General features: G+C 52.6%; 1 protein-coding gene and 1 long non-coding RNA gene across 33 annotated transcripts in view; one reads left to right on the top strand and one right to left on the bottom strand.

Annotated features, from left to right (window-relative positions):
* Positions 1 to 27215, bottom strand: part of NRXN2 (neurexin 2) — a 355283-nt gene that overhangs the window by 133164 nt on the left and 194904 nt on the right. For 22 of the 32 annotated variants that reach the window (XM_081174008.1, XM_081174004.1, XM_081174002.1 and 19 more), the window contains 5 exons: positions 26308 to 26427; positions 25194 to 25578; positions 23644 to 23834; positions 22787 to 22960; positions 20027 to 20146 (listed from right to left, as the gene is read on the bottom strand). In XM_081174008.1, the coding sequence (XP_081030134.1) occupies positions 20027 to 20146; positions 22787 to 22960; positions 23644 to 23834; positions 25194 to 25578; positions 26308 to 26427 (990 nt within the window). The remainder of the gene's footprint in view (positions 1 to 20026; positions 20147 to 22786; positions 22961 to 23643; positions 23835 to 25193; positions 25579 to 26307; positions 26428 to 27215) is intronic. The other 10 variants (XM_081173998.1, XM_081174000.1, XM_081174001.1 and 7 more) reach the window with 1 other exon arrangement.
* On the top strand, positions 16399 to 18438 carry LOC308575609. The gene is made up of 3 exons (XR_014002882.1): positions 16399 to 16462; positions 17234 to 17348; positions 17673 to 18438. It is a non-coding gene; the product is annotated as an uncharacterized lncRNA (long non-coding RNA).

Genomic DNA, 27215 nt, shown 5'->3' on the forward strand with positions numbered 1-27215 from the left:
CAGTTGAGGGAGCTCGGTATGTTTGGCCTGGGAAAAAGGAGACTGAGAGGAGATATGACAGCCATCTTCAAATATCTAAAGGATTGTCACATGGAAGAGGGAGCAAGTTTCCTTTCTCCTGCTCTGACGGGTAGGGCTTGATCCAATGGCTTCAAGTTACAAGAAAGGAGATTCTGACTCAACATCAGGATGAACTTTCTGACAGTAGGAGCTCTTCAAAAGTGGAACAGACTCCCTCGGGAGGTGGTAGACTCTCCTTCACTGGAAGTTTTAAAGCAGAGGTTGGATGTCCATCTGTCATGGATGCTTTAGTTAAGATTCTTGCATTGAAGGGGGTTGTACTAGGTGGCCCTTGCGGTCACTTCCAACTCTACAATTCTATTACTTCCTTTAGAGATGATTTGGGGTTGGGGTCATGACTGGGGTAATTGAAAGAGAGATGAATGGATCTGGAGCAGAATCTCTTTGGAAATTAACAGGAAAGGGGGAGTAAACAAATAAAAGAGGAACTGATTTTGGAGTGATTCGGGGGGGGGTGTGTGTGTGTGCAAAGTAACTGAAAAATTCATCTGTGGAGATTTGGATGGGGAATGAGTTGGTGTGCCTACTGTGACCTTTACATTCTACATTTGCATCTATATATAAATTAGCATAAGCAAATTTTAGCCTATGGGCCCAATGCGTTGAATCTTTTGACTATCTAACAAGGCCTCTGTAGGGAAGGCCTGTCATATAGCACCACCACCACCATTCTATTCTGGCACTGATTTGATTTTTGCACCAGAAATGATGTACCTGAAGCCACTTTGAGCCACCACTAAACAGCAAAACCATTGCACCTCTGAGCTCAGGAGGGGCAATGCTTGTCTTGCTGTTATGTCTCTCATGCACACCTGCCAGGCCTTGCATGAATACAGAGGATTCACCCCACAACCCGTGACTGGCACAACCGGGTGTGGGGAGGCTGGAAGTTGCAATTGGCAGGCTGTATCTACCGAGACACCTCTGCCCCACCTCAAAGGGCCACCCTCTGAGGACAGTGATGCAGTAGGACTGAATCTGAAAAATTACTGGTGTGCTCTTGCCTCTGTTTGCTTCTGTAGGCACGGGGAGAGGCTTGGGAAAGCCTCATGGAGCAGCAGTCACAGCTTGGTGGATCTGCTCGGGTCCTGGGAGCAAAGCCATTGCTGTGACTGGCCACTGTACCAACCCAAACAGATCTGCACAAAAGAGGCGCTTTTGCTTGCTCTTCTGCAAAGGACCTGAAGTTCAGATGAAGTGGGTCTTGGATTTCCCAGGGAGTGGCAGGTAGGGGCAGCCGTTTCCCCTGCTCACAGCCACCTGTGGAGCCTTCCCAGGAGCAACCCTGGTCTCTTTTCACAGCCTAGCCTTGGGATTTCTGCCCCCTCTCCATTCAGCAAAATCCAGAAGTGGAGGGCGGCTGGAGAAAGGGATGCCTGGCAGTTCTGGGATGGACATTCTCCCTAATGGATCTGCCTCTGAGCTCACTTTCCCTTGGGGCTGTAAATCTCCCTCCATGAGCTCATACAGTATGATGTCATTGGCACAAGTGTGCAGGGAAGGGAGCCAAAGGGAGAGAGGGTCTCCGTATGAGGGTCGTGGCCATAAAGCACCATTTCCCATCCTGCCCTACATGCCAGGATGCTGAGCAAGTCCTGTATGTCTCTGAGCGCATGCAAAACCTCTCATTGCTGCTAGCCAGAGCTTGCTCTCCAGAACTTAGGGGTCAGAGGTCAAGCTTTTCAGACCTGGCAGCAAAAGCCTTTCAGCTTAAGCACCTCCTTCATTTCTTCCTTCGGAGAACTAAGAGCCCAAGTCAGGATCCCTTGGTTCTTGGCAGTTTGGGGAGTGAATCAGGATTTGGAAGGGGGAAGGCGGGGACGGGGGCTCTTTCCTATCTCTCCCTGATGCCTTCCTCTCTCCCAAGCACACACTCACCCTCCCAGTACCATGCAGTGTTTGGAAGATGCAGCACCAAAGCCTGGATTGCAACCTGTTTGTGAGCTATAAATACAAGCGGGTGGGAGACGGATGGAATGACAGACTGGGTGGGTGTCTGTGTGGGGGCGAGGAAGGAGCTAAAGTGGAAACCAGCTAAAAGGAGAAAACCACCTCCTAGCAGCAGCCAAAGCTCAGGCGGCAATGGCAAAGAGGACTAATTTTGGCACAGGCCTCTTTTCTGCCAAAGATCTCTGGGCAGGTGTGTGTGGCGGGGGCGGGGGCTAACACATCACCTTTTGTGAGCCCTGGCCCGTGGGTGGATCTCCTGGGGAGGGTGTGTGTGCCATAGTTCTGAGCCTAGGTATTGCAGTCAGCTTTCAGGTTCGATCCCTGGTACCTCCACCAATATATTTTTTTAAAAACCCCAAACAGATGATAGAAAAGACCTTTCTCTGCCTGAGACCCTGCCTGGAGAGCAGATGTTAGCCAAAGCAGGCAATGCTGGTCTAGACTGCAGCACAAAACCATTTTTTTATTCCTGCCACATTTTGTTGGGGACCACAGGCCAGTGGTGGACAGTTTGTCCCCTTTTCTTTCCCCACTCCCTTCTTTCCCTCCTTAGCACTCATACAAACTACCCCCCTGAGCCATTGGATGTCTCTGCTCCTGCACAGATGAACAAAGAGTTTGAGCTAGTTTGAAGCAGCTTCTTATATTCCAGGTTACTGATCAGTGTGGAAAGGTTGTGCTCCTGGGCACGTGGAGGAGGACCCATATGAGCTGATTTCCAACCCCTTCATGCAAATCCCTGAGTGCTTCTTGCCCATCTCTCCTTCATTTGAACAGTTTAGGTTGCTTTCCTCCCTTTTCCACCTCCCTCCCCCAAATCTCTCTTTGTGTAGGGATGGATCTCTACTAGTTTAGGAATATGTTACAACTGCCCTTGATGAGGCTTCCTGAACAAGTCACTCACTGTCTCCTGGCTTCAGTTCTACTGTCTGCAAAACTGGGTAGGAACACCTTTTCTCTCTTGGTGTGGTTGCAAAACCTTCAAAATACTCTGCACATGTGAAAGGCTAAGGCCCCTGTCCTCAAACTACACTTAAAGAGGTATAATACCACTTTAAACAGTCATGGCTTCCCTTAAAGGTTCCTAGGAAATGTAGATTGTTACGGGTGCTGAGAATTGCTAGGAGACTCCTGCTCCCCTTCCAGAGTGGTTTACAAATGCATTCCTCTTCTCAAGGAATTCTGGGAATTGTAGCCCTGTTAGGGAAACAGGGGTCCCCTAGCAATTTGTTCTGCCTCCATGGACCATGGAGGATACACTCTGCCCCTGTGGTCAGAGGCAGCAATGCTTCTGAATGCCAGTTGCTGGAAACTGCAGGAAGGGAGAATGTGCTTGTGCCCAGGTCCTGTTTGTAGGTTTCCCATAGTGGGCATCTGGTCGGCCACTGCAAGAACAGGATGATGGGCTACATGGGCCGCTTTGGCCTGGACCAGCCTCCGGTCACTTCTTCTAATATTCTTCTATTCTAATAGCCCTGTGTGAATGCAGGAGCTGCTGTTTGTAGGAGCACAAAAACACAGGTGTGAGAGTTAAAAGGTAAAGGGACCCCTGACCATTAGGTCCAGTCGTGGACGACTCTGGGGTTGCGGCGCTCATCTCGCTTTATTGGCCGAGGGAGCCGGCGTACAGCTTCCGAGTCATGTGGCCAATATGACTAAGCCGCTTCTGGCGAACCAGAGCAGCACACTGAAACGCCGTTTACTTTACTGCTGGAGCGGCACCTATTTATCTACTTGCACTTTGACGTGCTTTCGAACTGCTAGGTTGGCAGGAGCTGGGACCGAGCAACGGGAGCTCACCCCGTCGTGGGGATTCGAACCTCTGATCTTCTGATTGGCAAGTCCTAGGCCCTGTGGTTTAACCCACAGTGCCACCCGCGTCCCTATGGAGTGTGAGTTACTCCCTGACAAAGTAGCTCCTCCTCCCTGCATTGCCTGCCTGTGACTGGGTTTGTTTTTACCCATAGCTGCTCAAAGAGCTCAGAGGCAGGTCACTTTCAGGCTTGGGCAGGGTGTCTTCTTTGTTTTTTAATAGAACCTCCAGATCCACCAAAAGTAGCCAGGTGTGAAATAATGTCTTGGGAATGGGAATACTTAAAATTCCACATGGTTCGGCTGGGCACAGCTCAACTAAGCATTTCTTCTCAGCACCACAACTGAGTTCACAATGCTTCAACACAAAAACCCATTCCTAATCACTACCACCCAGTTTTGCTTCAGCAGCCTGTTTTTTGTGGGGTGTTTTTGTTGAACAATTGAGAGTCTTATGCCTTATGCAGAGTCTCAGAACGATGTTCCATCTAGCTCAATATTGACTACACTGACGGGCAGCAGCTCTCCAGGGTTTCAGATAGGGGATATTCCCAGTCCTACCTGGAGATTCCAGTGCAGACTGAACCTGGGTGCTTCACCCATAAGCTATGGCTCTTCTACTCCACCCCCTCCATGCATAAAAGAAAAAGAAAAGATAATTCAGACATCTGCCTTCTCCCATCTAGATCTCTCTGAAATGTGTTCAGCAGTATATGAGGACAAGGTGGAAGAAGTTGTGGCGGGCGTTGAAAAAGGTGATGGGAAGTGTTTGGGCAGAGTTCTTTGGGGGAAATGGCTGAGCAGGGAGAAGAGGCTACATCTCAAAACCTCTGTTGTGCTGTTGTGGAAGAGGATGAGGAAGGCAACTACAACAGAAGGGGGTGAAAGGGTTTTGGTTTTTTTTAATGCTGAGCTGAAATTAGAAGAACAGAGTTGTCAACTAGCAGGGGGGTGGGGGGGTGGGTGAAACGACCAAAACACTCAGCCTCTCCCGTTCCTTGAACAGTTGAACAGCAGAGATCAGCAAGCAAAGCTTCTCACCATATGGAGATCAGCAAGCGATTAGCCACTAACATCTGATGCGTGGCACGGCTGTGGTGGCTTCTAACAGTTAACAACCCCGGCTGAGAACCCACCTGCCCCCAACCCCATCCAGCCTCTTCACAGACCCACTAACTGGGGCACTCAGGCCTCCTGCCCCCACCCCACCAGCCTGACCCACAGCTAGAGCCCTTCTGCAGAGATGGAGAAGGTTTAGATGTCAGGGGCTGCCCTTTGGATAAAACAGACAAAGACGTCCAGCCCCTTATTGTGATTCAACACTCACCCCCCCCCCCGCCTCCAGGCTCAGTTTGAACTACAAAAGGACTTGGCCCTGGATCAAGCATAAATAATATAAGAGGCATTCTGAGCATGTGAAGTGTGCCTCTACACAGACAACCCTCCCCACAGCACTGAGGAATGGGTGGAGGGCAGGCCATCCAAGCAGGTCTAAAACAACCTATGGCCCAGTGCAATTAACAAGGTGAGGGTGGGGAACCTCCAACTTGCACCCCAGCCTCAGGTCTGGAAAGGGCAAAGCAGGCCCACAGCAGAATCCAAGGAGCCCTTTCAGAAGAGACTCTCTCTCACCATCTCACTTTTGCTGTGATTCCAGAAGGTAGTGGGCTCTGCCTGAGACAGCTCTGGAACAGGAGTGGTGGGAATGGAAAGGACAGGCGCCACCCTGGCAATGGAACCAGGGCCAGGAGGTGGGTGTCAGATGTCAGCCCCCCACCCACTCCCCACTGCACTCTTCTGCCACTAAGAGATGGAAGAGGCACCTTGGCTAGCAGGCAGGCCATCTGGGTTGCCTCCCTATCAGTGCTGTGTTCAAGATACGAAGCACTGACAGTGCTCTGGAACATGTGCAGAGTTCTTTCCCCTCACCACCGAAATATAGCTACAGGTGGAAGAGGAGGGGCTTTACTTTGTTCATGTTTAGAACCTAAGTTTTTGGTTTTTTAGTGTCAAGACTTAACATCCAGCGCACGCAAATTATCGACACATGCCAGAGTTTTCTTAAGCATATGCAGAGTGCCTTTCCTTTGCTGCCACTAAGGTGCGGAACTGCCTCTCAAATCTGGGTTATCTTCTCTCCAGGTCATGGGGCATGACTTTTGCCCTAGAAACTTCATTCCATAGATTAAGCCCTGCCTGCCCCCCAGCTTTGAGAGGGGAGTGGGGGCCAACATACCCAGGAGGGCAGGAGGTGGCGATGATGCCAGGAGTACCCTTCCCTGGCTATGGCAAAGCTGCCTTCCTCCGACTCCTTTGCCACTCAAACAAATCTTTCCAGTTTATTAGGCTCGTGAAAGCTTTCTATGGATGTGGCTGCATCCGTTTATTGGGGGGGGGGGCGAAGAAGCAGCTACATGAAGTGACATTTCATTAGAATACAAACCAGGACGAGGAGCCCTCAAGCCAGTGCCCCCCCTCCCCCAGACGCCCATATCAGCCAAGAAAACCCAGTGCTTAATGAAATTCTAATATCCCCTAATGGGTTCCTAATCTCCAACCCCAGTGCCCCCCCTTCCGTGTCCCATCCCTACGCCTGACATTTCTCTGGCCTGGCGTGGGAAGATAATAGAGAGACGGAGCTGGCAGGCGGATGGCAGCGGTGATGGGGCGTGTGTGTGTTTGTGGAGCATCCAAGTGTGGGCACCACGCTGCCCTTGCCCAGAGTCTGGGGCTGGCTGCGGGGCCCTGCCAAGACTGGGGTTGCCCAGCTGCCAGAATTCTGTCTCCAGGGAAACCTGCACGGAGGCTGGTTCTCGCCATGTCACTCCGCGCATGGGCAGGTGCTCTTTTTTCCCCTTCCCCGCCCCAACCACATTGTGCAAATCGGCCATTGGCCCATGTGCCACTCGGGCAGACAAGCATCATGGGTTGGCCCCCCAATGAGGACTAGTCAGTTAGTTTTGGGGACTCGCTCGCTCATGCAGGATTGAAAGCGGGAAGAACGATACTGCTGCTGCCGCCACCCTAGGGGGTCCCTCCCTACCATGTCTTTGGCCTTGGATGCACCAAGATTGCAAACCGTGTCCAGGTGCCATGTGTGCACCCTACTGCCACCGCCTCCAAAGGCAGCACCCGCAATTTTGTCAGCGGGGACCTGCAAAGCGACTTTCACACCAGCACCTCCGCAGGGAGACTCACTCCACCAGCCGCACTCCTGTGCCACGCAGAAGGAGGGTGAGAGCAACACCTCACCCACAGACTGTGCAGAGTGCCAGGCAGAGCTGAGAGCAGGCCGCTGTTGAGGGAGGAGGGACACCCGAAGGGTCCAGTGAAGATGGGGGGAGGGACACACAAGGGGATACAGAAGGAGTCATAACTACTGGGATCTGTCATTGTCTGAAGGAGCTGGTAGGGGGTAAAGCTGCTCTCCCCCCTCCCCCCCACAAAATCTGCAAAGCCCCCTCCCCTCTTGCTTTCTCCCTGCATGTGGCCAGTATATAAAGCGAGCAGCCAAAGCCATTCAGCGGGTATCAGCTGCTTCCTGCCAGATGTTATCACAGCCCCCTCCGGTGCCCATCTTGAGCCCTGCGTTCTGCTGGGGCAAGAGGAGGCAGGGGGCGGACACACACACCTGCCGTGTGGCTCCATGAATCGAGTACTGAGCTTGGACCTGGGCTTGCTGTGTTACCTTCGAACCTCAGTTCCCCACCTGTAAAACAGGAGCAGTGGCTGTGTCATCCAGAAGGTGAGCACAGCGAAAATGTAAAGAAGACACACGAGTCACTTTTTTCTGCAAGTGTACATACAAATTGCTATCTGTCCAAACTAACTGAGAACTAGAATCAAAGCTCTTTCACCCACGGAACTTGTTGCAGGAGGGAAAATGTAGACCAGAGGCTTTGACATCCAGAGGCTCCTTCACACTTCCGTTTGCCCCACTGCTTTCTCCCAGAAAAACCTGCGGTTTAATGCTGAATCGTAACAAATGGCAATCGGGTTTTCTGCAGATTGCCATTTGGTCCAATTCAGTCCTAAAAAGTGGGTTTTGCTGGGGGAAAGCAGTGGGGTGAATGGAAGTGTGGACCAGCCCCCTCCTTAGACTCTCCCGGATGTCAAGGCTTGTGGCCTACATTTTCCCTTTTGGAACCAGTTCTGCAGGTGAAAGAACATCAGGGCAAAGGCAAAACGGCTCAGACAATTGCCTAGAAAGTACAGGATAAGCGGCAAAAATAAACCCCAGGAAGATCCAACAGTGAGGAAATATTGGTTAAAACAGTGGCAATAAAACAGCCGTAAACGCTATCTTACACTGCAACTGTGTGCCTTTGACTAAAGCCTTCTGGGATTTTTGTTTTTTTGTTTTTTTTGTTATCTTGCCTCAAAGAGGGCATCACAGAGCAGGAGAAGATCCAAAAACTAGGCCAACTCAGTGGGACCCTCACAGTAGATGTTTGGGGCAGGAGGTGCCCAAGGCTCCCTCAAGAGAACAAGCAGAAGGGGGCCCCAAAGGCAGCAAGGCTGGCTTGGCACATTTTGAAATAAATGAATCAATAAAGTCATCATCGCTTAAAAAACCCCTTCCCACGTAAGATCACTAAGTCCAGAGTCCAAAATGACCTAAGAGCACCACCCCTAAGGTAACTGAGCACAACTGAATGGGAGAGGAATGACGCAAGAGGTTTTCTGGAGTATGGACAGCATATTTTCTTTTTCTCCAAACACGAAAACTTGGGGTTAATTGGCTAAGCAGGTTTGGTGGTCAGTTTAGGGGAGAAATAAATAAGTATTTCATGTGGCACGTGACTTGACTTGGGGACCTGAAGCGGGTTTGGACTACTAACTCAAATGGTTAAAAAAAAGTCCATTGGGGAAGTTCTCAGAGAATGGCTCCCCAAAAAGGAGAAGGGATGTCCCTTGCTGGCACAGCAACTGCTTGGTTTGCAGAAGCCCTCATCCCACCCACAATCCCTGGCAGCATCTCCTAGAAGTGCTGGAGAAGGTTTCCTGTCTGAAACCCTGGAGAGCCAGGCCGAAGGATTGAGCCGGCTTGCTTGCAACGTAAACCACAAGCAAGATGGGTCCCATTTGACTACTGCCTGTCAGTAAGAGTGCTGGGGTAGATGGATCTGTGGCTTGACCCAACACAGGGACTCTTATGCTCTGTTGAAATGTTTGCCGCGTGACCTCCGCAGACTCCCACCCACCACGTGCCCCCAGCAGAAAGACTAGATGGCGCCTGCAGTAGGTGTTGATCCATTGGGGCGGATGGGGTACTGTCCCACTAACCTCTGCCTGCCTGGTAGAGCATGAGATTCTTAATCTCAGGGTTGTGGGTTTGAGCCCCACATTGGACAAAAAAGATTCCTGCATTGCAGGAGGTTGGACATGGTCTCTTCCAACTCTACAATTCTATGAGCCACTTCAGGTGGGTGGCCCTGCCTTCCTCCTCCATGCCACCTTTGTAGAGTTCAAAGTGGGGCAGCTAGAAGGAGTTGGCTCTGGCCCCACCACCTGTTTGGGCTCCCTGCCTTTTCCACACAAGCATCTGTCACCACTGGGTGCTGGGTTCCAGGAATGTCACCCTTCTTTTGCCATGGCACCCACACGCAATCAAACTGGGGGCAGCATCCTCATCCCGGCCGCTCAGCCTTCAATGCGGCTTATTTTGAGAATGTGTCCTTGCTGACGACTGGGTGGTCCTTGTCTGGCTTGTGCGGTGAGGGTGAAGGGGAGGGCAGAGCTGGACTTCCCCTTGTACCCGCACCGTCGACGCAACACACACAGGAATGCAAGGAAGGTGAGCGTAATTAAGGGTGACACCTTTACTATTTCGCTTTGTTTTCCATCTCCCAGCTCCTGTACACAATTTCATTATGCCAACGTGATTTTAATTTTATGTCAGATTTTAATATTGCCTGCAAAATGTTTTTCCTCTTACCCCCCCCCCCCAATTCTCTCTGCTTCCTTGCTTGCTTTCAGACCCCACCCCCTGCCTGCTTTTTTGCTGGAATCTGCCAGGCCAGGCAAAGGCCTTAATAACAGCCTCAAGACACTTTAATTTGCAGCTTTTAAAAGCCATGTCATCTCTCCTTTAATTTTAGCACCAGGGGTTGCAAATCAACTACTCTGTCCTGCCTGATTCCCACCCACAGTCTCAGCCCCCTCCCCCCACCCACATAAGCAGAGGCGCGCGCACACACACTCCCCCAACCCCAGGCCCCTTTGCAGAACGAGCTCCATGTGCCCCAAATCTAGAGAACCTTCCATCTTGCAAGCCACACCTTTTTCAATCTGAGGGCCACACTCTCTCATAGGCAACCTTCTGGGGGGCACATGGTAAAGTGGAACCAGAAGCAAAAATGGGTGGAGCAAGGGACTCTTTGCTTTGTCCATTCCAGCCACGCAAAAATCAAGTTTCTTCACACACACACCCTCTCTGTCCTTCCTCCACCCAGGGAAGCAAGCTGCATTATCACAGTTCAAGGACACCAGGCAGGCAGGCAAAAGCACTGGAGGAAGGGGCAGAGCAGGGTGTCCGGCTTGGAGGAGTCCTGAGAGCCAGACAGAGAGGGCTTCAGCGCCTCAATGTAGTTGCTGGACATCAACAGGTTCCCCACCCTTGAATTATATTCCCACCCCATAAAATTAAAACTCAGTCGTGCAATCTGGTAACACTGAGGCTCAACCCTGGAACCTGACAAAGGAGAGTTCCTCTGAGCATGTACCGAGTGCCTGTATGAGATAAAAGGGTTCATCTATGGGGCTTCCTCCCTTTAGAAACAAACCACAAACACATTGTTCGTGCAGGTTGCGTTGGCACCCACCTCTCCCTGAATCAGAGAAAAGCCTGGTTCATTAAGTGGGCTGTGATTGCTATGCAGAGAGCCTTCCAACCTGCCTTGATTATTCAGGCTGAAGGGGTGTCAGAAGGTTTCCCCTGAAGTGAGTCACACCCAGCGCTGCACGGGGGCGGGGCGGGGAAGGTGAGCCTAGTGGGCTGAGAGGCACGTTCTGGAAGGGGGGGGGAGCACCCCAAAGAACCCTGAGGTTGCTTGCCTTTGATCCTGCCTTTGGCCCAGCCCTGCTAGGCTGGCTGCTACACACACACACACACACACACACACACACACACACACACACACACTTGTCATTCCTCCAGACTGACAAGGACACTGGAGGTCTCCAGTGCAATGTTTCTGTTCAAAAGGGAACGGGTTTCTGCAAAAGCCACCCTTTGCTTTTCACACAAGAGCACCATAGATTCATGAGAAAGGAGCCAGAGAAAAGAGCCCCATTTTCAAATGCCAAGGGCAGGCTGGAAAGGTTGACGGTAAACAAAGAGGAGGGGATGTGCAGTGCATGTTTAGGTAGAAAGGGTGGGGGGCTCAGTGTGTACATGCATGTGTGTGTGTGTGTGTGTGTGCGCGCGCGCGCACACACACACACACACACACACACACACACACCAGGCCTCTTTGGAAAGGAGGGAGGCCATTATGCACCCTAGAGATGGGAGCCGCCCCCTGCATGCTGCAGCCGCCCTGCTCACAGCAGTCTCTACCCACTCGGACGCCCTGCAGGGACCTGCTCCTGCTCCGGCCCCAGCTAATGGCTCTGAAGCACAAGGCAGGCGCATCACCGATGCTGAAGTTGTGCGCTTCGGGTGCCCCCTTTTACTGAGGGGCCAGAACCCTGCCTGGCCTCTCTAATCAGAAGACCATTAACAATCTGACTAATGGGAGGAAGAAGCCACCCCCCATGTCCTAATTGGCCTGGACACACAACCTCACAAGACCAAACACGCACACACACGTTCTTCCACTTCCCATCAACCTTTTTAATCAGGGCTTCTCATACGCCTCAGCCAAGTGTTGAATCCCTCCTCCTCCTCCTCCTCCTCCTCCTCCTCCAAACTGGATAGCTCACTTGGTTAGAGTGTGGTACTGATAACGCCAAGGTTGCAGGTTCGATCCCCACATGGGACCGCTGCATACTCCTGTGTTGCAGGGATTTGGGCTAGATGATCCTCAGGGTCCCTTCCAACTCTACAATCCTATCATTCTATGACTGGGAGTGGGCTGAGAGTGAGAAAGGAAGTCACATTTGCACTAAGGTAGCCATTTGCACATCGTCCCCAAAGAAGGGAGATGCAGCAGCAGCAGCAGAAATATTTAGCTTGCACCAGAGAGGTGCAGGAGGAGAGGCTTTGGTGCCCCCTGTCTGCTCAGTATGCTGCTACCCTGGTGCTCACAGGCAATTTCAAGCCGCCGCCCCCCCCCCCCGGTTGTCTTTCAACCAGACTTGGGCTGGACAGTCCTTCAAACAGAGGGCTGCCCTCTGTAAAGCAGGGCGCTTGGCCACCCTGGCAAGTGGGGAAGCTCATCCTGAAATCACCAACCACAAAGGGTGCTGGGAGGCCTTTGGCCAGTCATTCTCACATACACTTTCTCCCTGCATCTTACCTACCTCGCAGGACCATGGAGAGGATGAAATGGCTCAAGTCCCTATTAAGCCACTCCTTGTCTTTCTGCCTACCCTACCTCACAGGGTCGTTGTGAATATGTAATAGGGAAAAAGAGAGCCCTGTATGCTGCCTTGAGCTGCTAGGAGGAAAAGTGGACTAGAGATGTAATACGTGGCAACAGAACAAAACTAATACCATGCACTTTAATATTTACCACAAGGGTGGTCAACTCCCAGCCTGGGAGGCTGATGGTCTGGTCCTCCAAGCCAATTTTTCTCCTCACATGCCCCCCCAAACCAAAAACCTAGAGCAACACTGGGAGCATAGGGGGTCGATAGAGAGCTCAAAGCCCCCTTCCCCAAACCCAGGGTCCTGGGGGGGGGATGCAAATTGTGCTGCCTTCCCCCAAGGCCATCACGTCAATCATTTGATGATGAGGGTGGGCATGCCTGTGTGAGAGAGTGTAGGGAAACCACAGCCACTGCTGCCCCCTGAGGATTGGCCAAAGCTGGGTGCTGCAGGTCAAGTAACAAGAGTCACCCCCCAACTGACAGCCATGTTCCTATTTAGAACAAAGTTGCCCAACTTTGCTTGGACAGAATCCAGCTTTTTAGCTGGGCTTTGAGAGATGGCCAGGCACAAGGGGCTGGGGAAGCAGTTCAGGGACTGGAGTAGACGCAGTGGCGTAGCGTGGGTTGTCAGCACCCGGGGCAAGGCAAGTAATTTGCGCCCCCTAACCCGTGGATTTGCGCCCCCTAACCCGTGGATTTGCACCCCCCTAACCGTAACCCCCAGATGTTGCGCCCGGTGCGGCCGGGCCCCCCCTGCACCCCCCACGCTAGGCCACTGCCCTCTGCTAGAGCTTGTTGAGCTTAAACGTAAATCCGGCACTGATTGGGACACAAAGCGCCATGCAGCCCATGGGGGGGGGGTGTCTTCAAGGCACGCCAGGAGCCCCAGCGCCTCCCTTGGACGCCTGTGGAGACGGAGGAGGAACGTTGACAAGACAGAGCTTCCAGCACCAGAGGAAGTCTACCTCTGCCTGCCAGAGCCTGGCGGCCGGTGACGTGTCGGGAGGGGAACAGCGGCCCCCTCGCCCTTCCCAGCGCCCTCCTTCCCTGGGCGTGATCCAGCCACAGGAGAGAGCAAGAGTCGGACGGATGAGGCCAGTGCCCACCTGGTCCAGTTTGCTCCAGCGCGCCCAGTCAGCGGAATCGGGACACCAGCTGCCACGCATTGCCACGTCCGCACTGAGCGGAGATTTAGATTCCTGCGCTGCCAGGGGTTGGACTAGAAGACCCTTGGGGGTCCATGTAAGAACTCCGTCGTTTAGTGTGGCAGCACCAAGCCTTCGGAACTCCCCGCCTCTGGACACCAGGCAGGCGCCTTCCCTGGACTCCGCTCCGCACCTGCTCAGAGCATTCTTGTTTAGAGCAGCCGAACCCAGAGGCTTAGAGAGTTGGTGCGGTTTAAACCTCTTCTCATGCTTTAAAGTAACGCTGTAAGATTTTCTGGATTTCGTTTTTTAATCTTTTTGTAAACCGCTTTGAGCTTTTTTCCTTTCCTTTTTTTGCAATCAAGCGGTGTATGTATTTAATGAAATAAACGCAAATAAACCTCCGTCCTCACCAGTGGCGTAGCGTGGGTTGTCAGCACCCGGGGCAAGGCAAGTAATTTGCGCCCCCTAACCCGTGGATTTGCGCCCCCTAACCCTAACCCCCAGATGTTGCGCCCGGTGCGGCCGGCCCCCCCTGCACCCCCCACGCTACGCCACTGAGTAGACGGGGATGTTCTTTGAAGCAAATGAGGCATCTAGACTGGAGGGACTCAGAGAGTCCCCCCCCCCCACTCAGAGAGGCTGGCCAGGACCGGCTGCAGCCACTGGCATGTTTGTGAGGAGGGGGAATGCATTCTGCACATGGCCAGAGACATACCCTTGTCCTGTTCTAGGCCAGAAACCAGGTTGCAGATACTGGGCACCGCTGCCTCCAGTTAAATCCTCCTTTTCACATTCTGAAGCCTAGTGGGAGAAGCCCAGGGTGGAGACATGAGCCACCTCTGGGGTGCCGTTGGAGAAGGGAAGGACACTGGGACGATGATGACTGATTCACAGTCAGCCAAGAAAGGAGGAGGAGAGGCTTCTGCTGCAAGCAGGCGGTCTGCAAATAGCCTTAACTTGTGAACAGGGTTTCTTGCAGCATTGGGCCGTATTTCTCAGCTCGCTGTGTAAATCTACCAGCCCAGGCTATTTATGGCCTCCCTTCTGATTTATAATAAGACTGGCCTTCATGTTGCGACAGCCAGGAGCTTAGCAAACGGGCAGAAGCAGGAAGAAGCGGGTGTGTGTGTGCTGCTGGACTCCGGTGCCAGGTTTGGAAAGAAATGGCTCTTCTAATATCAGGGTGCCCAGGTGCCCTGCTTGGCCCAAGTCCTCGCTTGGCTCAAGTCTGGTTTAAAGAGAAATAACCTTATGGGGGGAGCGTGAATGCCTATCAACTGTGAGCACCACCTGTGCAGCGGGGCCAGGCACACAGCTCACCTGGCCGTTGTCTGCCACATTGTGATGATATGTATTCATCTTTCTGTTTCAAATACAGCAGTCATTCCTGAATTTGCATCCTGGTTCAGTTCCATGGGGCAGATGTGGCCCTCTGGGCCTCCCCACCCCAAGCGCTCCTCAAGTGCCTTTTTCGTGGATAGAATGATGTCCTGAAACTTTGACCAGAGGGGTGTGTGTATGCCAGAGATGGGCAGGGTCAGTGCAGCTTTCTGGCTCTCTGGCTCATCAGTACAGCATTGTCACCCTGCACGTGCTCAGAGGCACTTCAGATGACCCCCGGGTGTAACCAGGAAAAAGTATTCTGGACACTCACTATCCAGCCACAGGGCCCTGAACCCATCACAGCAACTTCTTTAAATACAGGGCATCAGTGTTTATGGGGGGGGGGAGAGAAGAGGAGAATGACCCTTGTCCCCTTCCTCTCTGGCACGCTTCAGGGGACTGGCTTAATAGAGCCTTGTTAGAGACTCCTTGGACCTCGTTAGCCAGCCCCTTGCCTCATTAAAATGGATTGGGCTGTCAGCCCCAATATGCAAGTGGTTTCATCAACTGCAGGGCGCAGAGGTGGTGGGTGGGGGGAAGGAGGGCTCAGCGGGGAGGGGGAACAGAAACACGCCCCCAAGGGACTCCTGAGATAGTAAGGAAAAAACCCCAACCTTGCTTCCTGGGATTTGGAGAGTGTCCTCCACACCCATTATCTCCTGATTTGTCCCAGTCCATGTTTGCAATGAGATCTCTTCTGGGGCTCGGGCAGGGTCCCTAAAACTGAAATGCAGCCTCCTCTGGGGAAGTGGACATGGAGCAGAACACCCCCGGCCCCCCCAGAGAGGAGCATGTAGCGCCTTTCTCTTGACAGGTGTGCTGTGCTTCAGCAGGAAAACATTCAAAAGGTAAAGTGTTGGCTAGCATGGAGGGACATCGTAACTGTGTGTGTGTGTGTGTGTGTGTGCGCGCGCACCTGTTGAATATCTGGTTGCCAAATTGGGTATGAGAAATTCAGAGCCTCTGCCCGCGAGCAGTGACAGAGCAGAGCTCATCCCACCCCTTTCCTGCCCCTGACCATTTTGGAAAACTGAGCAGGCAGCTCAAATAGGAGCTTCAGAGGTGGGGAAATGAGCAAAGAAAGGCTGACCCCAAGATAAGAAGACTCATTGGGTTGGGGGGGCTCTGCTCTGAGCAACATCAGCATCACCTGAATCCTTTCTCTGGCCTGCTCCTCCCTTCTGAAGTGCAGCAGAGAAGACAGAGCCTTTCCTGTGGTGGCTCCTTGCCTTTTGGAATGCCTTCCCCTTAGAAGGCCCGCCTGGAGCCCTCCTTACTTTAACATTTAGGCACCAGGCCTAGGCAGTTCTACATTCCCGGTCTTTTTAAAGAACTGCTAATACAGTATGAGTTTGACTTTACCGCCTCTTTAAACTAGCTATTACATCTTTCAATTTGCTGCTTTGATTTGATGTACTGTATTAGATTGTATGCTTTTAAAAGCACTATTATAATTTTATATTGTGCTTTTGCTTCTTACCATTGTATTAGCCACCCTGGGAAAAGACAACCTATACTGAAGGTGCAAGATGTAAATTTCAGATGTGGCTAAGGTAAGATAGATAACTATTCCCACCTCATATCCACAGAATCTAACCAAAAGCAACAAAAAATTCCTTCCATTTCCAATGTTCAGGCTGTCGTGCTGTTCCTTGTGTATGCACATGTGTGCATTTGTGTATCACAAGTCTCAAGGGAACCCAAAGCTCTCCAGTGAGGACTGAGCATGTTCTCTGCCCACAGAATGCTAAGTAAATGTTGTGGTGTGTGTGCGGCTTTTGTGGGTAGAGAAGTTGAGGGCTCTGTCACAAATGCCAAGGTGGGAAGACTTCCTACCTGGGGCCTGGTAGGGGAATGTGTGGCATGGTGCTAAGAGTGATTGGACTAAGACCGGGTAGATTCAACTCCCCACTCAGCCATGAAGCTCACTGGGTGACCTTTGGGCCTGTGACTGGCTCTCAGTTTCTAATGCATCACACCTTGAGCTCATTGGACAGAAGATGCATATATTCTCCACCCTATTTTCTGGCAGAGAAAAATGCTGGAGGCAGTGGCAGGGGGATTTTGCAGCTTGTTCTCAGAGTTATTGTGGTGGTGAATTTCTCCTAATCATTTCTTGGGAGGGGCTGGCAATTAGCAGCGGCAACAGCACAACCTTTGTTTTGCGAATCCAGAAGCCATTTTGCATCCTCCATGATGCCCAGGACCAAGTGCCATTACAGGGAATCATGGGAGTCGCAAAATCCCAACCACCAGGCCTGCATGCACAAATAAGGTGGGAAATATACTGGTGAATATTTGACTAAATGACCCTTTTCCTTCAGGCAGGGAGGAGAGGCAGAGGCTTGCCAAAGGAAATTCTCAGAGCATTTAACTAAAATGCGTCTCCTGACAAACTGCAGCCCAGCTCTAGCCTGGGAAGTTTCGTGGGTGGCCAAGGTGAGGTTGTTTGCTAGGTGGCTTGAATGCATTTAACAAGGACCATAGGATGCCCCCCACATCTACCAGCACATCCTCTCTGGCACCAGTAATAGTGTATGCTAGGCTGGGGGGTGGCGTGGGGAGCTGGGTGCCAGACTCCAGGTGGGCAATGGTATGACCTTGGGGTGCTCAGCCAAGTCTTGGCAGGTGAGAAGAGGTTGGCTGCTGATTTTTTATGTTGTTTGCAATGCTACTCTTGTTAGTTCTAGACTTTCAAAATAGTTCTGATTTGTGTGCGACTTTAGCAATGGGACTTAAGATGATGTTCTTGTTTTACTACAGTCTTCCTCAACCTGGTGCCTTCCAGATGTTTTGGATGACAACTCCCATCAGCCCCAGTCACTACAGAGAAATAGACCAATAGCAGCAGCGAAGGAAAGGCACTCTGCACCTACAAGGCATTCTGTTTCCTGGAGAGATGCACCTAGCACAGAAAACACGTTCCAGATGCAGCCTTGGCCTGATGTGCTCTGGCTCTGTTGAATTCACCCAGAGTTCTTGAGGCAGCAGTCCCTGGCCTCTCCCCCGGGGAAGCTCTCAGAAGTGCCAGGAGAGGTTCCCATAAACCCACACACAACCCTCCTTCCCCATCTTTCACTCCCATGGCATGGCACGGAGGCAATTGTTTGTTAAAAACTGAGCAAGGGAACTGTCAAGATGAAAACTCTGCAGAAGAAATATGGTTCTCTCAGTGCTGGAGAGGGAGCTGTTCCCTTGCCCGCCCTTCCTAGCCACTCCTCAGAGAGTCTCCCTTAAGGCCTGCACTGCTGCAGAGATACCAGCCAAGTTAAGTACCTTCCGCTGCAAGCACCACCACAAGGAGGAAAACCCCCAGCATAGAACTGGAATGGACCCCGGCCCATCCAGCCAACAGGGCAGTTACTCCCAAGGCCTCCTTGCCAGGTACCCACCAGAAAAGCCCACCCTCATCCCCCCCAGGCAGAGAGACAAACCCCCTCCCACTGCTCAGCAGCTCTCTTGAGTAGATACTCCCCTGCCTCAGATTGAAACCTCTCATTCTCCTGTCATCTCAGCCCTTTTGGCTGCTCTGCCCTAGACTATCAGCACCTTGTTTTTTATAGCGAATTTTTCAAAAATGAAAATCTGCCGTGCATCACATACAGAGATAATGTAACAAAGTGAGATTAATTATAGTGCACGGTGACTGCCAAGTGGCAGCAGGGTTTGCAGAGGGGCTATTCTGAGAAGGGGGGAGGAGGAGAAGGGACCCGTCCTCCCTCAACCTGGGAGGCCCTTACTTTGCTCTGCCCACCCAGACCCCTTTTCTTCCCACCTTTGGATTCCAAGCTCAAACCTTAGTCCTCCATAAATTTTTGTGCCATTATGTTCCTTGCACCTGGCAGATACGATAACTTGGGGACACCCACTCACCCTCCCAATTCCCCTACTTATCCCACTCTGAGACACTGCCTTTCTAGAGCATCTGGTTGTGGACTCCACCCTCATAAGCCAAACGCAAACCTGGGACAGGCGGCGGCAAAACAGATCAATCTCACCTACAGATATTGGTGCAAATTCTCAGGCGGACGAGACGTTCCACCCAACCCAATACAAGACCAGCCACAATTGTTTGAGAAGCTCAGCAATGAAACGTGCCGGGTTGTCAGGGTGTGTGTATGTGGCTTGTGCAATTCAGTCATAGTGGTGCAGAGTTCACCTTCTGGCTGCCATCTGTTCAATGGGGCAGAGGGGGCTTCATTGAGTGGGGTGTAGGCATTGCCATCTTCACACAGTTCTCAATGCTGAATCCCCCCTTCCCTCATAGTCCCCTTTGCCGCTTGGCAGGTTCTTGCAGCAGAGAAGACCCTTGGACCCCCAATTCCCCCATTTGCCCTTCGGACAGCTCTCCTGCCCCATAAGTGAGGGCAAGTGCCCTAGTGCTGCCCTCTGTTGCGGCAAGAGGTGCATTCTCCCTCTGCTGTGGGGCAGTGAAGGTTGTTCCAACTCCTTCCGACATTTCAACAGGGATGTTTGTGAGGGTTCACGTGTGCAGGGAGGGTTGTTCTCTACTGCGTACCATGAGACTTTCTCCTTCCTGCCCCCCTCTTCAGATTATCTATAAAGTGAGTGTGAACTTTAACTCTGGAGACAAAGAGATGACTCGTTTTCCACTGATACGCATTTGTGGAACGCACAATGCAACAGCCTTTTAATAATAACCTGACAGTGTCGCTCCTAATAGTGAACCTCATGTGGTTTCGCCAACCCCATGCTTGCTTTTATTCCTTCGTTTTGTTCGGTCTCATCTAGCCATGGGTACCGTGGACCTTGAGAAGCTTCTTGGGTGCCCCCGGGTGACAAGACCACCAATAGACACACAAACACACATCCCGTTGCTCCCCTGGGGACTCGACTGCCCTCTGTTCCCCATCCCACACAGCAAAAGGCCTTGAGGAAGCAGGCTGCCAGAGGGAGGGAAGGCGGGCAGCACTGGGCCCACTCCCCAAAGGGAGGAAGAGGGCTCCAGTCTGCAAAACGCCAGCCCCAGTCCAAGCGGCGCTACTAGTTCATTGCCTTGCTCAGTGTCCAGGGTGTGTTCCCCCCTTGGGGCTGATAAGCTCCCCCTTTTGCCCTCCCTCCCTCCCTGCCACTCCCATCTCCCCCCTCCTACTCACGGTCATTGCACACGGGGCCACCATATGAGGTCATGGTGCAATCGCAGGTGTAGCCGTCCCATTGCTGAAGGCAGACGCCCTGGTTGGCGCAGGAGTCCTCCGTGCAGGTGGTGCTGGGACCTAGCGGGAGGGGCCAAAGAGAGAGAAAGCAAGAGGGGGAGACTTCAGGGCTTTCAGGGGTTCCCTAGTCCTCCCTTGTCTTGTCTGCCTCTGCCTACCATGTGGCAGGCCCCGGAAAGCATCATCGCCACCATAACAGCTTGTCTAATCAGCTGCACCTCTTCCTTGACTGGCTCACAGTTGTTACATGGGCTGCTGGCCTCCTCTCTGAGTGGGGCTGCCCTTGAAGATGGCTCAGGCAGCAGCTGAGGCACAATTCTGCATCCCCATGGCTGACTGGGGGTTCCTTCAGACTGGGTGGGGTTTTTTTGTGTGGGGTGGGGATATATTCTGCATTAGCAGTGGATTTATACTGGGCCTTCCACACACTTTCCCACTGTATTAGTTGTTCTGAAGTGCTTGCCTATTAATTAACTTAGAGGCATTTATAAACAGCTTAGTATTTTTAAAAGATCTATATGGCAAACAATTTTATTTTGTTAAAACAAAAAGAAAACCAATAGCACTAAAAACCAAGAAAAGCAGCAGAATAGAAACATGTGAGAGCTTACAAAAGGCAATAAAGCAGAACTCCATGGGGTTCAAACTAATGCAAGAGGGCTCCAGCCTTGTGGGTCAGGAAAAGCCAGGAGGTAAAGTTGTGTCTTTATAAGCCTCCCAAAGCCAGTGGAAGGGAGGCTGCTTCACGCAGGGCAGAGAGCATCATGGCATCATGCCACGTGCGGGGGCAATGGCGGGAAAGGTCACTACCCTGTGATGTTCTCCAGACTTCTCCAGACAATCTAAGTGATCTAACAGGTCTGTCCAGGGACAGGCAGCCTTTCGGGTAATCTAGTCTCTAGTTGCTCAGGGCTTCAGCTGTTAACCACAAGGCCTTAAATGCTGGTCTGGTAGCTGATCGGCTTCGTCAGAACAGGTGTAATAGGTGCACATCCAGGTGCTCCACTCAGCAGCCTGGCCACAGCAGCAGCCTGCACTAGCAAACAGGAGTCCACTGCTGCAGCTGCCAAGGCAGGGCTCTTGTCTACATTCCTTCTTCTGTGTTCTGCTGCTGCATGATTGCCGTATGGAAGGGCACCTTTTGCACCGCAGCGCAACGAAAGCAGGACCAAAACAAACCAGAGCCTGGGTGGTGTAAGAAGTTACGGGATTTCAGCAGGACTTTCTGGGACATGTACTTGTCAGAAACAAAGCAGCCTCTCTGCCCCCCCCCCCAAATAATTGCAGGCAGGTATCACAATAAATTGCCCCAGGACCATCATGAGCACAAATCATCCTGAATGCACAAGGGGAAAGGACGTCTGGAGGGGCCTGAAGACAAATGAGGAAAGGTTACACTGTCTGGGGTATTTTAGTTTAGGAGAGAGGTGAATGAGGGGTTGTGAACATGGGAGGGAGTTTATTATTAAGTACGGCATGGGGAAAGTGGCTAGAGAAAAGTTTCTCTCCCTCTCGCCTAACACTAGAACAGGCATAGGCAAACTCAGCCCTCCAGCTGTTTTGGGACTACGACTCCCATCATCCCTAGCTAACAGGAGCAGTGGTCAGGGATGATGGGAACTGTAGTCTCAAAAAACATCTGGAGGGCTGAGTTTGCCTACGCCTGCACTAGAACTTGTGGACGTGCAATGAAGCTGAATGTGGGAAGAGTCAGGACAGACAGAAGAAAGTCCTTCCTCACGCAGCTCAGAGCTAAACTATGGAATTCCCTCCTGCAAGATAGACACTAAAAGAGGATTAGACAATTTCATGGAGGATGAGGCTAGCTGTGGCTACTAGCCATGATTGCTATGTTTTAGCTTCTAAGAACACCAGAGGAGTTCTGGTGGACCCGCTCTGTGCCCTAGTGCACTAGCTGGTATCCTGAGTAGGGAGACCTCTGCTGCTGTCCTGCTCATGTCCTGCTTGTGGACTTCCCTCCGGCTTGCCACTGTAAGAAACATAAAGTGGGACTGCACTGGCTCCCTTTCATCTGATCCAGGAGGACTCTGGGGAATGTCAGCAGCCACCTCTCAGCTCTGGTGCACCAAAGGCCAGTTCAAGGAGAATGTGATTCTCTTCAAAGCTCTTAGCAACACAAGGATGTTCCAGCTAAACATATTTAGAAAGGAGGAAATACTGCATTTGTGCATTCTTGCTTTACTGCAAAAATGAAATGAGGGTGATGTGTATTTTTTAATGCAAAACCCCAGCTTGGGGGTGGGAGCGGAGGCAAGGGACCACAGAGCAAGGCCTGACAAGAGCAGCCCACTAGGAATGCAAATAAGGCTTCGCTGCCTCCCAGACGCTATCCCCTGCCTCGTGGCCTTGTCGCCAATCTGCACGGGGCTGGCCAGCACTGCAATTACATTCAAAGTCAGAAAAATTGCTACTCAAGCCTTGAAAATTTGGGAGGACAAGAAGGGAGAGCCATTGCTTGGCAGAGCCATTGTCTGGATGACAAAATTAATGGAAGAATGCAAATTCCAGAGGAAGCAGCCTCTTGACTTAAAGGAAATGAGCACATTTTTTTAAGAAAGAAAAGCCGGGTCAGGTTTGAGGGGAAGGGATTTGGAAGAGAGAAGCAGCAGAGGAGGGGAATGTGTGCTTAACCCGGTTCCTGCTCCAAATCAGACCTGGCCCACCCTGCACCCCCCTTACCATCACAGCCCCTCTCAACGTGCCCGATCCGGTGCAGGGCGTCGGCGATGAGGTCCGGGAGTCGGCCATTGAGGTCCACGGAGGCCAGGCAGCCCTGGAAGCCGTCCCGCGAGGCCACTAGCTTGGGCAGGTTGTTGAACATGTTTTTGCTCAGGCCTCCAATGTACAGCTCCCCTGCAAGGTGGAACGAACACATGAGGGGCCCTGAGACCCCAGGCTGCACCTCCCGGTTCACCCCCCGCCCCGCAGCAAATGCCCAAAGGCCTGTGTGGCTGTGTGTGTGTTTTGGTGCTGGTGAGGTATGACCATGGTTGTGGCTGGAGAAAAGGGGAGCTGGAAAGATCCCGTCAACTTAAGAACTATCAAATCAACTCTTGAGCATAAAAAGATGTCACTGCCACAATGCAAAACAAGCCCACCAAGTCTAAAGAAAGATGAGAGACAGCAGCAAATCTGCACAGGCCAAGGAAGGGGAAGGTGTGCCTGCTGGACTGTCCTGGGGGGCAGATGCACTTGGCTTGGGGCATCAATGCTGCTGTTTTATTTCATTCCTGAGCAGCCACCCACCACCCACCCACCCACATAAAATCAGACCAACAAAACAGGGCACCTGCCTAAAACAACAATAATGGGATGCTATAAATGTAGGCAGATTAAAACTGTCCCCCACCCAACTTGGCAGCACAGTACCCCCTAGTGTCACAGAGAGGAGCTGCGAAACGTGTGTCCATTTTGACAGGGCACAGGGGACTGGACCTGCACTCCAAACGCACCAGCGCATTCCCATAAACTGCAAGGAGGCTGCCCTCTAGTGCCAAGAGAGGGTATTGCAAGCCAGGCCAGCCTGGTAAGCTCACCCTTGAGGTCCAGGTTGCGGGCACCGTTGGAGTGCTGTGTGACGGTGCGAGAGTCAATCTTGAGTGTGTGCACGTTGTTTGTGTCGCGGGACACGATGACGTTGTGCCACTGGTTGTCGTTCACCGGCTTGTCCGAGTTCCCCTTCATGAGCGAGGGCCCGTTTCCCAGGTCAAAGACGTAATGGATGTACCTGAGGGAAAAGCAGGATGGGGGTGGGTAAGGCAGGGAATCAAAAGGGTTGTCCAGCCTGACCTCACCCCCCAGCAGGCAGAAGAGCCTTCCCAGCACCAGCCACATGTGACGAGCCCAGAGTCAAGCCAGTCCACAAAGCACATGGGGTCGTCCACCAATGTCTCCTGCATTTCCTGAATGCCTGGGATTGAATGAAGGAGCCTCTCCCAGCTTAAGTGGCACAGCTCCCCCTTCACCCCCTGCCACCCCCCTCTGGCAAATGAGCAGCAGACATGGTTGTAGGTAGACTGCAAAATAATGAAGAAGTGGCAGCCTCTTTTCTCTATGCTGGCTGGGAGGGGCTCTCCAGAGTCTCACCTCCTACCTGGTCCTTCTAACAGCAGGCAGCAGGGACTGAATCCAGGACCTTCTGTATACAAAGCATCTGTCCCTCCCCCCGAATATTCAGAGTGGCTTGTAACTGGAACTCTGCCAGTCCCAGGAGACCCCAAATATGAGGGTCCAATCAGGGCCTGGAGAAAATGAAAGCAACTAGCGTGCTGTGAAGGTAGAGAGTGTCAGACCAGGTAAAGGGACCCCTGACCATTAGGTCCAGTTTTGGCTGACTCTGGGGTTGCGACGCTCATCTCACTTTCTTGGCCGAGGGAGCCAGTGTACAGCTTCCGGGTCATGTGGCCAGCATGAACAAGCCGCTTCTGGCGAACCAGAGCAGCGCATGGAAACGCCATTTACCTTCCCGCTGGAGCGGTACCTCTTTATCTACTTGCACTTTGACGTGGTTTCGAACTGCTAGGTTGGCAGGAGCAGGGACTGAGCAAAGGGACCTCACCCCATTGCAGGGATTCAAACTGCCGACCTTCTGATTGGCAAATCCTAGGCTCTGTGGTTTAACCCACAGTACCACCCGTGTCTCTACCCGTGATGGTAGAGAGTGTCGGACCAGGACTAGGGTTCAAATTCCCCGCTTGGCCAGTCACTGCCTCTTTCAGCCTAGCCACCTCGCAGGTTGTTGTGGGGATAAAGTGGGGAGAGGGAGAACCCTGTACGCATCCTGGAGCTGCTCAGAGGAAAAGTGGGCTAGAAACGTACATCATCCATCAGCGAAGTGGGCGAGGCAGGGAAGGCGATCCTGAGGCACCAGGCAGGACCTTTATGCAGGCATCTTGGCTGTGCTGCCTGAGGCAGCAGGCGGGAGGGGGCAGTACTCTGGCTGACAGGTGGGATTTGTAGGGAAGGTGTACAGAGATCTTGCTCACGTCGCTGGGGCTCCTTACAGGTGTGTGTACGGGAGGTCATTCTGGCTAGGTCTGGCAGGATGTGGATAGGGCCCCCCAGCGCCCCCTTGTGGACCCCTCACCCCTTGACAAGCTCCACCACGATGAAGTCGTTCCCGTTGCCGCTGTTGAAGAGGATGAGCCCGTCAGTGGCCGTGGTCTTGAACTGGAAGAAGAGGTGCATCGAGGCATAGGCCTGCAGCATGGCCAGCGCCAGGTAGCTGGCTTTGCTCTTGAACGTGACGGGGTCGGCGATGATGCTGCGCAGGCCAAAGCGGGCGTTCAGCTCACAGTAGCTGATGTCCCCGTTCTTGCAAAGGTCCATGTAGGGCATCCCGTTGAAGACCAGGCTGCTGAGGTGGCCGATGAAGTTGGAGGGCACCACCGAGATGAAGCGCCGCTCGGTCATGATGCCCGTCTCGATGTTGTGGAACTCCAGGCGGGTGTGGGCACCGGCCATTTGCCCTGCTTGGGCCAAGCACAGTAGGATGGGGAGCACACTGTTAAAATGGAGCCAGGAGGGGATGCTGGGCAATAGGCAGGGGGGGCAGGACACACGGTTGCCACAAGATCTCAGGCCAAAACGGGACAGAACTCCCCTGATCAGAGCTCCTTCCTGCTCACTATCTCTCTTGAAGCAAGGAAGAGCCTCTCCTTTCCTATTGGCAAGTGGTGAGAACTGGACCAAGGAGAGAAGGGAAGCACATGGGCAGCATTTGCTCCCCACCATACACTCAGTGGCTCTCTGCCCCCCCCCCCCAAGGGGATACTTAGCCAGACGTGGAATCCTGCCCCTTTGCAGGCTGGCAAGGTTCCTGCTCCTTGCTATGGATTCCCCACAGCCCCTCCATACATTCCCAGTTCAGACCTGCCCACTCAGATACTACTAGCAGTACCTCTCTCTGTGTCAACATTGGCAGCCCCTAATTTGGATCACCAGCCCAATGTGCCCCCTAGTGGTCAAACTCAGGCATGGTCCCTCCTAGCCAGCTGCTTCCAAAGTCACTCAGTGCCACCTGGTGGCAGAAGTGGAGAACCGACAGCAACAATTCTGGAAAAACTGCTTGGAGTGTGCGGGAGAACACACCCGCCCGCAATGATGCCAGGATGTTGGCTCTTTGCAGTCCCAAAGACTACCTTCTTTCTCCCCGAGTGCTGAAGCCCCTTAGCTCGGGCCAGCCACCTTCCTCGGCTTACCTTCCACAGTGACGTTGTCCACAGAGAGCTGCAGGTTCTTTCCGCGCCGGACCACGCGGACCGTGTGCCACTCATTGTCGTTGAGTTTGTGACCGGCAAAAAGGGTCTCGGGGCCTTTACCTGCAATGGGGCAGGCAGGGTGGCAGAGTCAGGGCAGGCCCGCTGCGTGAGTAACAGCCCCAACCCTGCAGAGGTGAACCCCTCAAAGCCTCGCACAGGGACCCAGCCCAAGAATTAAAGACCCTCTCCCCCCGCCAGTTCACCGTATCTTTTCACCATTGCAGGCACATACACACTCCCAGCACACAAGCCCAGCCATCTGTGTGGCTGCCACTTTCCTGTCTCACACACTCGGTCGCCACTCCTGAATCGTACACCCCATAGGGCCTCCATCTTATCCCAGGCAGAGGGAAGCTGAGAGGGTCAGAAGGCAGCTGGACCCATAGAACAGGGCGCTTCTTCACTGTCTGGGGTGCCCTTTTAGGAATCCATGGGCAGTATGTGAGCTCCAGGTGTGTAGAAGGGGAATAATCACACCCAGGTGTCTTTTGGCATGCGAGCCTGAGCAAAGGACCATGGCTCAATCCTAAAGTTCAACCCTGCTGGCATCACCAGGTAGAGCAGGGAAAAAGCCCCGAATCCGAAACTCTGGAGAGCCACTGCTGCCGTGAGTGCACACAATACTGAGCAAGATGGACCAGCTCACTTTTAAGGCAGCTTCCTCCATCCCTTTATTCTGAACGGTGAAGACCAGAATCTTTATTTTAAGCAGAGGTGACACAGCTCCACAGTAGAGCACCTGCTCTGCACACAAAGGATCTGGGGTTCAATAACTGGCACCTCTAGATGCAGCTAGGGAAGACTACAGTCTGAAACCTGGACGGCTGCTGCCAGTTTGCAAAATAATA

The sequence above is a fragment of the Podarcis bocagei genome, assembly GCF_964188305.1.
Source record: "Podarcis bocagei genome assembly, chromosome: 16".
Lineage (NCBI taxonomy): Eukaryota > Metazoa > Chordata > Lepidosauria > Squamata > Lacertidae > Podarcis > Podarcis bocagei.